This window comes from Amblyomma mixtum, chromosome 3 (assembly GCF_055824585.1).
Source record: "Amblyomma mixtum isolate Tamu chromosome 3, ASM5582458v1, whole genome shotgun sequence".
NCBI lineage: Eukaryota > Metazoa > Arthropoda > Arachnida > Ixodida > Ixodidae > Amblyomma > Amblyomma mixtum.
Window position 1 is genome coordinate 433,876,298 of NC_143014.1, and position 17,600 is coordinate 433,893,897.

The following is a 17,600-nucleotide window of genomic DNA, read 5'->3' on the forward strand; positions in this document are numbered from 1 at the left end:
GAGGGAGATATTTCAATGAATACAAAAGAGGTGTTCCTGGTTGTTAACCTAGCACGCTACTCCAGATGAGGGTGAAGGAAGAGGGTGAAAAAGAGAGGAAAAAAAGAATAAAAGAAAAGGTGAAAGAGATTGTTTGGTTTATTGGTTTATTAGGGTTTAAAGTACCGAAGCAACTAAGGCTATGAGGGACGCCATAGTGAAGGGCTCCGGAAATTTCGACCACCTGGGGTTCTTTAACGTGCACTGACATCGCACAGCACACGGGCCTCTAGAATTTCGCCTCCATCGAAATTCAGCCGCCGCGGCCGGTATCGAACCCGCGTCTTTCGGGTCAGCAGCCGAGCGCCGTAACCACTGAGCCACCGCGGCGGGGCAAAAGGTGAAAGGAGAAATCAAGCATACACAATACTCGCACAAATACACAGGACGGTCAGAGGAACCATCAGGCACCTCATAAGAATGCACATGTATTCACATATGATATTTCAGGCTCAGAGGAGTCCGAAAGTTTCAGGCTAACCCCAGCAATGCTATGGTGATCATTGTTTTGACCGAAAGTTTGTTTTTCGACCCAATATAGACGCTAGTGGGCATTGCTGTCACAAACAAATGGCCTTTCACTACTGTGAAAAGCGCCATCTAGGATTTAAACGAGGGCAGTTGAATGGGATGACTTAGCTATTTGTTCCTCATTGCTGCCTCTCAAGTTAATGGCATGATTTTTGCAGCCATAGGAGTGGCCGACAAAGTAGTGCACGCAATTGCGTTGAAAAGTGGGTCCCAGCGTCTTTTGCAGCTTAGACAATGTGACGCCGCCGCATGAAATGTAGGGCAGGTGGGGGGGGGGGGGGGGGGACATGCAGCTGGGGATGCAGCCAGAGGTGCTCCCTTCATCTCGCCTCTTCAAGTGGGCTCCCCAAGGTCAATGTGTTCCTGCTCTTGGTATTCGTGACTGTACAGCGTTGAGCGTGTAGAGCGGTGCGTTAAGGGGGGACACTGGTCTTTGAGACCAAAAAATGATTAAAAAATCGATTTTCAAAAAATGACATTTGTGGAATCTACAGCTATTATTTTCCAACCGTACCAATTTTTTCCTTCAAGAAATCAACATTTTGACCATAATATTAAATTCAGATCACCATATGGGCTGAATTTATGCAGGAGCAGAAAATTTAATGGCATGAAAATTTTGGACATCTGGCTGTCTTAGTGTGTCGATATCTCAACATCTAGGACAAATAGAGATGTCATACTGTTTGCTGAGGGAAGCTGAAGGCACAGTGTGTGCAATAATCAAAGCAGATTTGTTCAATCGCACTTCAAAAATTTATAAATTTCGCAAAGTTTATCGATGCATAACATTCACACCTTGAACATTGATATTCCAAGCGCTGTAAAATTACTAATGAGGGTAAAATGAAAAAACGGTTTTGATTATTGCACTCTTTACTCACCGTACTATGAAGCCATGAATTAAAAATGATTTTTTATTGAGCAGTTTTTTTTGCACTGACGTACTAATGAATGACTAATTAAAATTGGTTATCTTAGGAACAGACTAATTAACGAGAAAGGTAATTTCATTGCTGAATTCAGTATACAAAACTGAGCAAGGTGGTACAGTTTCATTACAATTCGACTAAAAATAAGGAAAATAGGTCCAAGACCCTTAAGCAATGACGCATGCCTCATTGCACAGCCTGGTATTAGTGACGTGGGGTGGAGCAGACATAACAAAAGCTCGACTTCGGCTTGAATATAGTACAACATTTACCTCTTGCAAACGGAACGTGAGAAATGACGAACATCACTGTATTTGAACCTGATTTTCAGCAACGAGGTGACTTTCTTGAAGTTTATGGATTTTTCGGACTTCGATTATTCAGACCATTTTTCTCTTTGAGGGCTTTCAAATTGCCAAACATGGTGATGCTTGCGTCAGTTCACCATCGATTGCACTGACGACAAAAGAATTTGATTATATGAATTACCATGTTTGAGTGTCTATCTCGCCTTGGCGCATGCGTAGAGATTACTCGGCAGTCTGTTTTCAATAAAGTATTCAGTCCAGCCTTTGTCCTGTGTTGTTCTCTCCTTGTGTGTTCGTCTTTATTGGCTGGTTTTTCTGCTTTGACATGCCATACCAACAGGCCCACCATTCTGCTCTGCTCCAGTATTTTTCTGGTCCTGCTGAGTTCAAAAAATCGGTCGGTGACTGTACACATAGCATTAAATTTGTTAACTTTTCTTAACACTTGCTCATCATCTCTTCAAATGTTTCAACGCGCAGGCTGCCACTATGCTGCCAGTGGCGCTCCCATCGACGGGGCTGCTGCGGGCAAAAGTGGTTGCTAGCATCTGTGACATACATTTATCACCAGTATTATTTTATTGACAGTATTTCTAAAACCACCTTGAAGCTCTAACAAAAAAATCCATGCATCTGGGTTACTATCATGCAATGCACAAAGTAATGCACAAAGTAAGGGGTTGCATTTAGTGCCACTCAAGAGCTGCGATGCTCGAATGTTCACACAAATGCTCGCAGACGAGGAGCAGCTGACTGGAGAATGCTGGCCTCGGCAGCAGCAAGGGGTTTCGAAAAGTAGCGAACCTGCTTCACAGCTGCGATTCTTCCAGGTCGTTTTGCTGGCTGAAGAGCTTCAGGGTCAGGGCACCCAGAAAGGCTGGGATGCTGTGGTACTTCTCGAGGTACGTGCTTGCCAGCCCGTCCAGTTGGCGCATGTAGTCTGTCTCCAGGACATTCATGTTCTCCTGTGTGTTCTGAAAGATGGGTCCACCACAGAGAGAGAGAGATACATTTTAATGATTACAGGGGAGGTGTGCCAGGTAGTAAAGGGGGGAAGAGGGTCTTGAAAAAGAAAATTTCATTAATCTAGTCGTAGTTATGAAATTTTCAGGGCACATGTATTTTTGTGCGCTGATTCTAAATATGTCATTTAATTTCATGTAAAACAATTCCTTGAACACTTATGCAATTTTTGTGCAAGTATTTTGCGAAGAGGTTTGAAGAAAATTTACTGCAGGAAACTCACTGAAATGCATGCCATTGGGCTCTCTTGACACCAAGGAATGCAATAAGGGCAAAATTATCATCCTGGCTCTCATAGAACTTGAGTTATAGGGTACTGAAGCTGCCACTTCAGAAAAAAATATACACCTTTCTTCACATTTCTGAAGTCACAACTTCAAAACCCTATAACTTAAGTTCTATGATAGGCAGGAAGACAATTTTACCCTTATTGCATTCCTTGGTGTCAAGAGAACTCAGTTTCCTTCAAGAAATATTTTTCAAAGCTCTTCACAACATACGTGCATGAAAATTAAATAAGTGCTCAAGGAATTGTTTTACATGAAATTAAATGACATATCTAGAATCGGCACACAAAAATACATATTCCCGGAAGATTTCTTAAAGGGTCAGTCTACTCATCGAGATGAGTGTACAAATAATGGCATATTCTGGTAGTTGGCACCCTACAACATCAATAGCGAGGGGTCTGCGCCCGGTTTAGGCAGGAATTTATATTTTATTTCGGCGTTAAAAGTCGCGTAAAAAAGCATGGTGGCGACCCCAAACGTTCATTTTGTTCAAGAAAGTGGTAGTCTTTTTTTTGTAGAAGCATAAGTGAATATACTACATACCATTTGTATGCCCCAATGTCAGAGAAACGTACGTTTTGTTCTAGTAAACTGTAGAAGGCGTACCGCTCGCTTTTTCTGTAAATCACATGAATATTTATAGTTACACGTACGCAAAACGCAGGCACATTCCCACTTTTAGTTCAGCGTATGCTAGCAGAGACGCAAAAATAAACTCAGCCTATAGTGGCGCCATCTGGTCGTCAGGACGGGAACCATTGCTGTAAACAAACCGACTCTCCACTCAAGCCTAGGAGCGGCAGAATCGTCACTCTAATTATTAAAATAAAGCAAATTTATCTCTTATATGTTTTCTTATAGGCGAGATGAAACGAAGCGAAAGACAGGCGCCCCATTTATGGCCAGTGAACGCATTGAAAAAGGCAGCAACAACGAGAATTCAGTCCGAAGCGAGAGGTCCGGCTTCGATGGGCGCCGCCATGTTTGTCGCCGCGCGGCGGAAAGCCAGATGGTTGCCAGATGAGACTACCATCTCGTACAGATGTGTTCTCACATTAATAAATTCTATTTTAAAATGTTCTACCGCACTCCTTGGCACCACAGCTGGCTAAACGGTAATTTGAGTAAAGAGCTATCGGTTGCCGCAAAGAAAATATGGTCGATAAAATTCAGTAGACTGACCCTTTAACTGTGACTTTATTAATGAAAATTTTTTTTTAAGACCAGGCTCCCCACTTAACCCGGCACACTACTCCAGATGAGAGTGAGGAGGGAATCTCTACAGCCATGGCACAGTGACACAGAAACAACCTCCTCTCTAGCACACAAATAAAGAGGAGGAGGGGGGGGGGGGGGAAACTTGGGTGCCTTCCTAACCACATTCTCAAAGCAGATAATATGATAGCATTTAGGTTGCCTCCTAAGCTGTCCACAGCGGCTGTATGACGTTCTTTCCACCTATCTTTCCGCCTTTACCTTCCACCAATATCTTTCCATCTAAATAGTATATTCAGGCTTCAAAAATGAGAACTTGTTAGTTTTCCAGCGCCAAATGCCAGCGGCTAATGTTTTAAAGGGATGTGCAAAATTTCGTACAAAGTACCATAACTCTTGAAGATAGCAACATGAAATGCTAAAACTTATCACGCAAACAATCAAAGGATTGCAGAATCAATTTTTGCATTGAACATGAGCATTACGCTTGAACTTAGGGGAGCAGTCACACAAACACCTGAAGGATTGCAGAATCAATTTCTGCATTGTAGATGAACATTATACTTGAACTTAGGGGAAGTCATACAAACACCCGAAGATTTGCAGAATCAATTTCTGCATTGAAGATGAACATTATACTTGAACTTAGGGGAAGTCATACAAACACCCGAAGATTTGCAGAATCAATTTCTGCATTGAAGATGAATATTATGCTTGAACTTGTGGGAAAAAAAAAAATGATGTTGTTATCAGTGATAAAATCTGTCTGCATAAAAATGGCAGACAACATACTACTCTGCTCACTATTTCACAAAATACAGTAGAACCCCGCTGTTACGTTCCTCACTGCTGTGTTTTCCCGGCTGTTACGTCGTTTTCTTCGGGTCCCGGCATAGCTTCCATAGGATCCAATGTATTGGGAACCCCGCTGTTACGTCGTAGCCGAGGAAACGATCCCGCATGATACGTCGCAACCGGGCTCCCCGAACCCAACCGGGCAATGCGCGCCAACCGGCATTTTGATTTTTGACGAGTCTTGGCCAGGCTTGGCTACGGAACTGGCTGCAAGAAGCGGCACGCGAGTTGGAGAGGCCGCCACTAGATGGCTATCTGCCTCGCACGCCGAACGCCGCGATCTTTATCGTGGGAGGTGGTGAGGAGGAGGCGCGCGGCTGCGGTCGCTTATCAGCGCGTCTTTTCTTTCACTCTTTTTTTTTATCTTTTAACTCTCCTCTATCTGCAAGTGACAGCGGTGGTGGCTCGGCTGGAGCCAGTCGGCAGGGTCCGTGCAATTTCCTTTTCATCCTTCTCAGTATCAACAACATCTTTATTGTGCTTTGATGGCGTGATAGCGTTGAGTAAGCGGAAGGGGCTTTACCTTGAGGAAAAGCTGGACGTACTAAACGCAGTCGACAGGCAGCCAGGGCGGCCTACGCGGAGCAGCGCGGCGAGCAGCCTACGAACATTTCAGTGCTTGACGCTGTGCAAAACGTCGCTTCAGCGTGGACTGCAGTGAGCGCGTGAACTGCACAGCACTGCTGCGTGCGTGCGGTGTGGCCGCACCGCAAAGCGACGCTGACAGCAATGCGGCCTTTGCTATTGAGAAACGCGTTGTTCTTTCCAGCGAGCGAAAGAAACTGCAATCCACCATTCTCGATTTTTTAAAGTCCTAGGGTCAATTTGCGGAAATTAATTGTTTCAAGTCAAAGCTGCACTGTTTTCATTAATTTTCGGTGCTTTCCTCACTGTTGCGTTTTCCCGGCTGTTACGTTTTTTTTTTCCGGTCCGGTGAAAAACGTATGAACGGGGTTCTACTGTAGTACTTACTGCGTTTGCCACATGGCACAAAACACTACCTTATTTGCAACAAGAGGGATGCTAAATTCACCACCTGAAACAAATACAACTGCTAGGTGCAGCATACTCTCAGAAGCAGCTGTACATTGATGTACATAATTGCATACATTGTTTATGGGGGGTTTAACCTCCTAAGGGGACTCAGGCTATGAGGGACGCCTGTAGTGGAGGGCTCCGGAAATTTCGACCACCTGGGGTTCTTTGTGTAATTGTGTACATTTGTGTACATACGGCAGCCAAGATCTCAAGGGGGCCTCCCTGCTACCATCCGAACTGCCGGCTAACACAACCGACGCTATCATGGGACACGCTGGGCATGAGCCACAAACTTGCCCCACAACCCTCACTTAGGAGGGTGAGGAGATGGGATCGTTTGTGCCGACCGAGCAAACATCATCCTCCCCACTGCCAGAGCATGACCGGAAGCTACGTCTCTGCGCCACCTCACAAAGGCATGACATTTCAGTCACAATGAAAATTTTCAGCTAAATTATTAAAAGCAGTACAGCAGCATTTATTAGATACCCAAGTCATGTTTTTGCTGATCTGCTTTAAGCACTGCACACAAACACCTTTTCTTTGTCAGAGCTGCTAAAGAGTTCAGTTGCTATTTTGCACATCAGTGCCCTGTGCTGTTTCAGCCCTAAGTATTGTCAACGTTTCTTGAATAGTACTCAAAGATCCAAGAGTGCACAGTTATTATTGCTGCACAAAACGTCTGGCAATTATGTTGGTGAAAGATCACCATTCAATGCACAGTGCCTTGTAAAGAAAAATATTGCCAACGGTTACTGAACCTGTGCAATGCGATCTTCTTCGGCAGCAGTTTGCGTGCTTCCGAGGAACACAGAGAGAGTAGAGCAGACTTAAAGGTGCACTGAAGAGGAATCTGAACTCGCCTTTTTGCCGCGGGAACTCTATCTACACGTTCCGAGCATTCTTAGAAACTTCGACTTATTGCCCTGTGTGGCCGATTTCTCTAATTAAATCGAATTAATGTCCGGCTCCCGCCTTTATTTTTGAATTCTCCCTCGTACGGTGGGCGGAGTCGACCAACGCGTGGAGTGCCTTTTTCAGCCAGCTCCGTGGAGGCTTTGCTTTCGCTTTATGTTGTTTTTTGGGTTTCCGTGAATAAATAGTTTCATTCGCTGATAATATAGCCGCAAAATAAGCCCGCAGAAATAAAAATATGCGCAGACTATTTGCTTCTGCAGATTACTACGTATTACTCCGCCGATGGCAGAGCGGCAAGCCACCACGGGACTGGGTGAAAGGCACTCCAGGCGTTGGTCGACTCCGCCCACCGTACGCGGGAGAATTAAAAAAAAAAAGGCGGGAGCTGGACATTAATTCGATTTAATTAGGGAAATCGGCCACACAAGTCAATAAATCGAAGTTTCTAAGAATGCTCAGAACGTGTAGATTGAGCTCCCGCGGCAAAAAGACGAGTTCAAATTCCTCTTCAGTGCACCTTTAAGTACCATTGTCAGTTAGTTCTATTTTCATCTGCTCCAGAAGAATTCATGACATCAGTCATAGCACGTATGGAGCTACGACCACTTCAATTAGCCACACACAAACTGCTGATGCAGTAAAACTCAAGCACTGAGGTCAGGTGGTATGATCCTGGTGCGATGCCACAGCTCACCTGGAAAAGCAGGTAGTCATCGGGAGAGTCGGCGTACTTGTGTGTCAGCTTGTAGTGGCCTTGACTGAGCACGTCTATCCGGTAACCAGTCAGTGCGTAACAGCCTTGGCGGAAGTCCTGGCTGGTGCGGCGAAATGCATCCACCAGACGCCTGTTCTTGGCTTCCGCTGATGCCAGCTGCTCTTGCAGGGCTGTGGCAGTCAACAAAGCACAAACTCGTCAGGGGTGATCACGCTGAAATCCCTTCCTTTGACCCATCTATTTTTCAAGACTGATGGCCAGCATTTAGCTAAAGCATTCATCATATGACCACCAGCAATCTTGCAACACTAAGCGTCAACCGAAATGCTCACACAGGTACACACAGCAGCACAGCCAAAGCTGCAGTCCTCCTGTTAGCACAACCACTGTGGTGATGACGTTGCACAAGCCAATGGTTTCTAACTGCAGCGAAAAATTTCTGCAACTAGAAGGCAGCATTGTGTATGGCTCTCAGTGAGTGCGCACCTATGCGTGTGTCCATGAAAAAACTGCCAAAGCCATGTACAGTTGAGCCTACATGTAACGAACACGACAGTCACACGGATTGTGTTTGCTGTGTCCAATCTTCATGGTATGAGGGCTCCCTGCATTAGAGCCAAAAATAAAAGTTGAGACTAATGTGGAACTTATTTCACGTAGAAGTGCATTTTGTGCGATCTTATCTATCGTGGCGCTTTCCAAGCTCTCCAAAGCGGTCATGTGCTCCTCGTCGAGACCATTCCTGCCAATATGCCTTCAGGGACATGCAATATGACTGTCGTTGACATGCTCACGGCAGCTGGTGGTAGGTCGGCTTACCCTTTATAGTCTTCAGGGCCAGCAAGGTTTACCACATAAGAGGTACTGAAACTTATGAAACTGCTGCCATTCAATGACAACCGATTGTGCCCAGTAGTTCCACATCAAACGCCTCCCTTGTATCGTGCGCACCATGCTGCTCCTTCCACTTTATGTGCTTTGCCCAGCCATCACACATGCACGCACTGATTGACCTTGTTCATCTTGTAGTCTGTGGCACACCTGTGCTTGCCGGCGGTAATGCGCAGATTCAATGCTGCCGTATACTACCGCCTCACAGCCTGGTGGGCAGGTTGCGATGACGTCACAATGTGACGTGACCTAGGTGGGTCAACTGCTTTTTCACTGGCAGCATCTACGTCAGATTTTTTACGGAACGGCAGCCTTAACGCTGTCGCGTCAAAACAAAAGAACAGGCGGCTCACTCTTTCGGTCGGGAAGTGAGCCCTCTTGGTCCAACTTGAGCTGCACCTGAGCAGTCACGTCCTGGGAGCAGCCAAACTCCTCCAGCACCTGCCAGCAAAAACAAAGCTCGGTAAACGGCAAAGCAGCGACAGGTATCTCTGGCTCGCACAAAAGCACACATATCTCTCCCTTTCCCAGAAGATGTAAGTGAACAGTATTGAAACCCTGTAAATCCACAAAACGATTAGTCATTTGAACCCTCTTTATTTTTTTCACAGTGCAGAGAAGCAGGTCAGAGAATTGAAAGTGAGGCCAAACTTTCTGCCTTTCTTTTTTCTTTACATGGTAGTATTCCCACAGAAATTTATTACGACTTATGGACTACGTAAAACCGCTCATCACATTCACGTTCACACTTTAGCTCCAATTTTTGGAAAAATGAATGGTTTTAAATAGAGTTTTGTTTTTTCCCCCGAAGAGCAGACAGAATTGGATTTGTCTACCATCTCATTAATTTCTGCTGAGCACACTTTGTTTCAGAATTGAGATGTTTTCTAAAAGTGACACGTTTGGACAAATACAAATTGACACGTTCGGACAAATGCAAATTTACACGTTCGGACAAATACATCTCGTCATCACACAATAATCCTCGAGCAAAGGGCAAGTGCTTTTTCTATCATTTCATTAAAAAGTAAGCAAAGAAAACAGATGTCCAGCCTCATCCTGCCTCATACCCTGCACTGATGAACCATTTTTGGGGCGATGTTAAACCACAGGTCAACCATTTCAGCCAATAACTAGTACGCACTTTCTACCTCAACTTTACTGTTTAGTCCTGCAGCCAATTTCCTTTTTCTGTTTGCGCATTTCTGTGATCTTTTTGCATCAACGCCTATCGGCTGACCAATCTGCATCCAACAACATTGCATTTCATTCTTCTACATTCAATGTGCTACCGGACTTATAGTGTTTTACTGTATTAACACTATTAAATTGCATTGCATTTCATTAAACAAGGTTAGATTACATAATGTCCTTCAGCTATTTTTGCCCAATCAGCAACGCCGTGGTATACAATGTCACCGATGCAGTCTGCCTCTCAAAAGTGTGAAGACCTTTTCAGGACTGCCTGCAACATGAACCGAGACCTCTGTTCACCACTACCATACCGCTTCCTCTGTCCAACACAAGAAAACCAGGTGCGCGGCACTCATTCGAGCAACGCGGGAGGAAACGGACGGAGGAAAAGCTCGGGATCACCTTGACCCTTGCCCGCAGACGCTCAATCTCCTCTTCCAGCTTGGTGACGTTCTCGACGCGCTGCCTGAAGGCTATCTCCAGCGGATTGTCCACCAAGTGCACCACCCGGAAGTTGGAGTCCTCCTGCGGGGGAGACATCACATCCGCTGCTCAGCAAACACTCACAGCATGCGTATTCAACATGGCCTGCAGCGATGCACACTGAGAACTAATCTGTGCTGAACCGATTCCAGTGCGCGATCTACGAAGTTGGTATCTTAGGGCTGACCGCAACCAAAGCACCCCTTTTGACGGTCTCCTTTGAGGTTGGTGCAAGACGGGACCCCACATTAGAGCTGTGCACAGGCTCGGGCCGGCCCGAAAGCCTGTACCCGGCCCGGCCCGCGGGCCGGGCTCGGGCCTTGCGGAAGTTTATTCACCCGGGCCCGGGCCGGGCTCGGGCCACGGTATATTTGTCTCGGACGGGCCGGCCGGGCTTCGCGATCGCGATTGCTCCTGCGTAGCTCCAGCCGCTCTACTGTTGCAAGGTTCGGAACTAATATCCACATGAGTGGTCTCACAAGCCCAAATGACACTGCACAAAGGAAGGTGAGGTGTGTCGAACCGAAGGCACTCGCAAAAGTACCCTCCGCCACGCGTTGACGGGGGCCGGGGGGGAGGGGTGGGGGGGTCATTATCACATGTACGGGACAACAGGATTCTCGCTCGTGTGGCAACAACGACGTGTTGTGACCATTATCTTCTTGCTCGCCATGGTTACCTGCGTAGGCGCATAGTTTAGTTGCCGTCATGTGAATAGACGGAGGTTGCGCGACTCGATTTGTCACGGAGGACAGCAAAATCGGGCATCAAACATGTCGCTGGCGACTCATTGGGGTCGCCCCCTCCGTGACCATTCGAGTGCCTCCGAGAGTCACCAGAGTGAAATTATCTCTTTCTGTTTCATCGTCACTTCAATTTCAGTTTTGCAGGTCGGGCCGGGCCCAGGCCGGGCCATAACTAACTCGGGCCGGGCCCGGGCGGGCTTAGGTTTCTTCAGTGTCGGGCCGGGCTGGGCCTCCGTCAGTAGTGTAGGGCTCGGGCCGGGCGCGGGCTGAAATTTTCGGCCCGTGCACAGCTCTACCCCACATCACTCCTAACTTGCCTCAACAATGTTGATTAGTTGCACGAGCATGCCTTGACTGGAGCAACGAGCTGACACAAGCAGGGCAGATTGCAGCAACACTTATCTACATGCCTTAGGCAGAAAAAAGGCACTACTGGGCTCAATATGTGCTCTGTACTAGTGAACACCAAGTATAAGAAGTGAACAATGAGTAGGTCTGGAAGAGTTTTGTGCCGCGCTCATTTCTGCCCAAAGTTGCACCATCAAATGCTGGGGCTCGTCAGAAGTGTACACATGGCATGACAAGCTAATGAGGAATGTTAAAATAATACAGAATCCTTGCTCAGTACTGTTTACTTGTTGCCATGGCAAAGAAGAACTGAACGTGCAGCTGCGTTTGATTCTAATCTTTCTGCCAGACCAACCACAGCATGCAAAAGGTGTGAAGAGATAGCAGGAAATCGCTCACCGCCTGGCCATCAACAAACCTAGAAAAAAAAAAAAAGAAATGGGAAACAGCAATGTCAACACCCCTGCACCAAGTGAACTGCACATTGAGAATGTCGAACTAAGAACGACAAAAATTTCGCACAGGAGTCAAGTGGAGCCAACTCACTGGACCTCGTCAGTTTGCACTTGTGCATTCGCTAAGGTGCAATCCATCATCCTCCGATTCCGCAGCTCTTCCAGCTCTTTGTCCGCCTGCGGAGTTCAATGTGCAACAGCGCAGTTACAGCGGAGTGCAATGTAAGCATGAAAGTAAGCATAATGGTGTTGTGCTTCAATTTGAAGTTGCCACTTCAGGAACAGAAATGCATTTTTTCTCGTTTCTGGAGTGGCAACTTCAAAACCCCAGAACTGAACTTCTATGATAGGCAGAATGATAATTTTATCCTCCTTACAGGTGGATCCCTTTATGTCAAGAGAAAGCAAGGGCATGGCGAAATTTCTTATCAACAAAAAACTTACATAACATACTACATCAGATAAGTGCACAAGGATCTGTTCTACATGAAATCAAATGCCAAAACAAGAAAACATGCAGGGAAAGAAGCACCGAGATGATGTTCCATGAAGATTTCATAATTGTGACTTCATTAATAAACATTTTATTTTCTAAGATCCTTTTCCTCCATCTAAAAGTGCGAGCAACAGTTGTTGTGGCTACGACATGCGTGACACAAATAGCGGCTCCAAGCAAAGCCAAAATGAACAGTACTGAAGCTGAAACAACTGAATACTGTTTCAGCTTTGAATACTGAATGTTCAGAATTGAATACTGAAGTGTGTAGAGTAATGGACTGAACGAGCTGAAGCCACAGCATAACTTGCGTATCCACTGATCACGTGGCAGTGGTTTATTAATTCCATAAAACTTATTTTTAAAGGCCAGAAAGTATAACGCTTGGCATAAATGAAAGCGACAAGTGAAACTCAAGTACGACATCACGAAAGAAATTCTACGAATCGTCCGGGATTTCAAATTACCTAACAGTTCAAATTGTTGAGGTTTTACTGCAAAGTGCACTTGCAGAAAAACCACAAAAAAATGAAGCCACCTTGCATATACCAGTTAAGGGGGGACGAGGGTCTTAAAACTGACCTTTTTATTCGTGGCTAGAATCTCACGAAATTTTGCACACAGATGCATTTTTCTCTTCTGATTCCAAAAATGTAATCATAATTGAGCCGATGGTCTTAAATCTTGCGAAGTCTAGAATGTAATTAGGTAACTTCTTATGCAGCTTTAATGATCTTTCTCACTGCATTTTGTTTTTGTTGCTTTTAACTACATGAATTGATAGCCAGAGAGTTCCCATACCCGATGACATTCTTGTTTTTTTTTTTTAGGCCACATATAGATAGCAATACACAATTAGCTTAATGAGTTCCAGTGTCAAATACTGCGACCTTTTACTCTCGATATAGTATATCGGGATGACCTGCCTTTAGAAAAAAAAAAAGAATATCACCGGGTATGGGAACTCTCTGGCTATCAATTCATGCAGTTAAAAGCAACAAAATGCAATGAGAAAGTTCATTAAAGCTGCGTAAGAAGTTACCTAATTACATTCTAGACTTCGCAAGATTTAAGATCACCGGCTCAATTATGATTACACATTTGGAACCAGAAGAGAAAAATGCATCTGTGTGCAAAATTTCATGAGATTCTAGCCATAAATAAAAAAGTTAGTTTTAAGACCCTCGTGCCCCCTTAACACATTGGTCCACACACTGAATTGACTTTTCCCACCTGGTCGAGTGAGTGGCGGTAGTCGGTGAGCATATTCTCCAGGAACTGGATCTGCTTGGCCGCAGCTGCCGGCCAATCGGGGCCAGCCTCCTTCTGGTAGCTCTCGATCATGGATCGGCACGCCTCCTTCTCCTAGACCGAAGAAAAGACAGACCGTGTGGGGGAATAGCATACCAGCGTCCAACTCTGAGGTGTGACTGTGTCTTTGACTGTGCGACTGTGACTTCGGTTTTGTCTTGTTTTGTTTTGATTATGTTTTATTTTTCTGCTTTCTTTTTTGTGGCCGGCACTCAGTGCTGTGTTAAGACTGTTACTGCGACCATGACTTCGCAGTGACTTCGGTTTTCTCTTTTTTTATTATTATTATTTATTCCACGGACTGCACGTCATGCTTTGGCTGTCTGCCTGCGACTAACTTTTACTGTGATAAGCCTTTCGTTGACCACGCCACACTCTTACACATTCTAATCAGTCAGCGAGTGAATGCGAGAGTTTTCACTTTTGGGTTGTGATGGTATGCGCAAGGTATGCCCCAAAGAAGGATCGGACTGATTCCAAGGGAAGGCAAGCATAGCAGGGGGCGGCAGAAAGTTTGGTGGGCGGATGAGATTAAGAAGATTGCGGGAATACGGTGGCCGCAACTGGCAAAGGAGAGGGTTAAGGGGGGACATTGGTCTTGAAAAAAAAATTTTTATTAATGAAGTCACAGTTACGAAATCTCCGGGGAACATGCATTTTTGTGCACTGATTTTAGATATGGCATTTAATTTCATGTAAAACAATTCCTTGAGCACTTATGCACTTTTTATGCTAGTATTTTGCGGAGAGTTTTGAAGAAAATTTGCTGCAGGAAACTCGCTGAAATGTATGCGATTGGGTTCTCTTGACACCAAGGAATACAATAAGGGTGAAATTGTCATCCTGGCTATCATAGAACTTAAGTTATAGAGTTTTGAAGTTGTCGCTTCGGAAATGAGAAGGAAAATGTGTATTCCTGTGTGTGAAGTGGCAGCTTCAGTACCCTATTACTCAAGTTCTATGAGAGCCAGGATGATAATTTTACCCTTATTGTGTTCCTTGGTATCAAGAGAACCCATTGGCATAAATTTCAGTGAGTTTCCTGCAGCAAATTTTCTTCAAAACTCTCCGCAAAATACTAGCATAGAAAGTGCATAAGTGCTCAAGGAATTGTTTTACATCAAATTAAATGACATATCTAGAATCAGCACACAAAAATACATGTGCCCTGAAAATTCCATAACTATGACTAAATTAATAAAATTTTCTTTTCAAGACCAGTGTTCCCCCTTAACTGGAGAGACATGGGAGAGGCCTTTGCCCTGTAGTGGGCGTAGTCAGGCTGATGAAGATTATGATGCTACATGTGGGCTATGAAAGACGTTGTAGTGGATGACAGGATTAATTTTGACCACCTGGAGTTCTCTGAAAGGCAACTCCGTCGTTTTTTGCCCCTGCACGCATTTTACTGAAACTTTCATGCCAAGTTTTTCAGAGTTTTCTTATTCTTTGTGCTAAATTTTCGAAGTCGGATGGAATTTTTGAATGAATTTAAAATTCTCCGGCTTTGTGGCCTCAATCGGGGCAATTTCTATGCGCAATCTTGCTTGCGTGTCATCCGAAGTTGAACGCCTATCAATATTCATTTTGAGTTTACTGAAACAAAAAAAATTCGAGCTTGCTTTTGGTCATTTCTGACAACTTATGATTGATGTTGTCATTGACAGTTACCAGTACAGCCAACCAACACACAATCGAAAAGTTTTGTGGCAGTATCCGTGACATCATACTTTAGTCTATTTTATTCGGAACCCAGATGCACTTTCGATTTCCTGGTTTTTGCCGTTTTACGATTGTTTTCCATAATACTTTGAAAAACTAAACACTGAAATTAAGACATGGAGGTCCAAAAGATATAAAGACATTGTGAAATGAAAACGTTCGAAAATCCATCAGAGTTGTCCTTGGAACTCTGTTCTATGCCTCAATCCCTATCTTTCCTTTCATCAACTTCATTTTGAGACTAATCATGTTTTAATCACTTATAGCAAACTGTCTTCCTCTACAGACAGCCATTATTATTGAGTATGGCCATTTCTCTGAGCTGTGGGGTTTCCTCACAACCTTTTGAAAACAGCTGGTGTTCCAAAGGCTTTTTAAAAGACCGCGAACCCGGTCTCTACTGCAGTGCTAGCTACAGCCATTTTTCCCTGGCAAAATTCTTCGAGAAAGCCGCCAGGAGCTAATGGTAGACTGGGTTGCATTACACTGCACAACATGATGGTAACATTAGAGGTGTCTACCAATACAATAATAATTAGGGGCGTGCGAATATCAAATTTTTCGAATACGAATCGAATACAAATACTTGGTTCCGAATATCGAATAATTGAGGACAGACGCATTTAACCACCACAAAACATTTATCTGAGCACCTAAGAGCATCACAGTTCAACTATCAGTGATGAAATGAGCACAAAAGGTGTCTCTGGCTGCACAAAAAGTATCAAAGTCTCGAACATTGTTTTTAGAAGAGTGGAAATAGAGAAGATGGCTAGTACACAGCATTGATCAAGGCTAAGGCTAGCTTGCCATAAGCACAAAAGCGCGTTGCTGGGATGAACATAAAATGTTGTCGTGAAGGAAAACCGGCTGCTCCACATGGTCAGGCAGAAGTAGTTCCCTTCTAGCTGAAACGACTTCTCCAGCGACAGAAAATGCCCTCTCAATTGGCACTGAACTGGCTCGTATTGCGAGGTATTTCGTGCACAGCTCCAACTATACAAGCTTCGCAGGTGTGGCCACAAAGAAGCTCACAAGTGCAGTCAGCTACTGCATGGCCCAACGTTACGCATTGCTCTGGGCGCCGCCATGTTGCTATGTCTCTGTCGATAGGACTTGCGGACCGAAATGAACGCCTGTGCTTGCAATAGAATATTCGGCTAGATACGAATATTCGCGCCGAGTCGAATATTCGAAACAACACGAATACTTGGTCTTTGAATCGAATACGAATACTAAAAATATAATATTCGAATCATATTCGAAAATTTCGAATCTTCGCACACCCCTAATAATAATAATACTAATATTAAGTTGTTTATTTCCATCATTGATGGGGGAGACTGCGGGTAAAAGTTGCTTGGGAAAGAGCAACTTGACTAAAGCCCACAGCCTCCCTCACACAGCAGACAGTGATAGTGCAACGTGTTCAGAATAAAAAAAATAATCAAAATACAAAATCATCAGAACACAAAATGTTCACTATACAAAATGCACAGAAAAATGGGCTTTCCCATGAAATAGTATCAGAGGAGACAAAGAAAAAGAAAAAAAAGGATCACACTCACTGTTTATCTTGCAAGTAAGGACTCGGGAAGTTTTCACGCAGGGTTCATACAACTGTTGTTTGTAACACTCAAGCCCACTCATAACAATATTCAAGTGCCATGGAAATACCATTGTTATAGCCAATAATTGTTATAACAGGGTTGTGCCAAAAAAAAGAAAAGATGACAAACTTCAGAGCATTTATTGACAGTAAATATCCGGAGTGGTTTGATTGTTCTAATGCCTGTAAAAGCTCGTTAATTCGAACTTCAGGGAACCAGAACAATGTTCACCATTCACCGATGACCAAAGCCCCGCCATCACTGCGCCACCGGGAGTTTCGCGCACCTCCGCATCACAGGAATCAAGCTGGCTTTCCGGAAGTGATTCTTACGGGAAATTCAAGAAGCATGCAGAACTAAGGGTGTGGTGACAGCTGAGAAGAGAAAACCGCGCTGGCTGCACGCACGCGCATTGCACCGACTGATTGGGGGTACGCATGGCGTGCGTAGCCAATGCAGCAATGCAGCAGCTCTCGTGAC

The 17,600-nt window shown here is 44.7% G+C and overlaps 1 protein-coding gene across 5 annotated transcripts in view; it reads right to left on the reverse strand.

Annotated features, from left to right (window-relative positions):
* The window catches only part of LOC149358166 (mitotic spindle assembly checkpoint protein MAD1-like), a 79,325-nt gene that overhangs the window by 36,755 nt on the left and 24,970 nt on the right, over positions 1-17,600 (reverse strand). For 2 of the 5 annotated variants that reach the window (XM_089585088.1, XM_089585086.1), the window contains exons 11-17: positions 13,711-13,842; positions 12,073-12,158; positions 11,926-11,944; positions 10,352-10,474; positions 9,109-9,196; positions 7,844-8,034; positions 2,615-2,784 (exon numbers count right to left, since the gene is read on the reverse strand). In XM_089585088.1, the coding sequence (XP_089441214.1) occupies positions 2,620-2,784; positions 7,844-8,034; positions 9,109-9,196; positions 10,352-10,474; positions 11,926-11,944; positions 12,073-12,158; positions 13,711-13,842 (804 nt within the window). In that variant the 3' untranslated portion in view covers positions 2,615-2,619. Of the gene's footprint in view, positions 1-1,938; positions 2,188-2,366; positions 2,785-7,843; positions 8,035-9,108; positions 9,197-10,351; positions 10,475-11,925; positions 11,945-12,072; positions 12,159-13,710; positions 13,843-17,600 lie in introns of those variants that run through there. The other 3 variants (XM_089585089.1, XM_089585085.1, XM_089585087.1) reach the window with 2 other exon arrangements.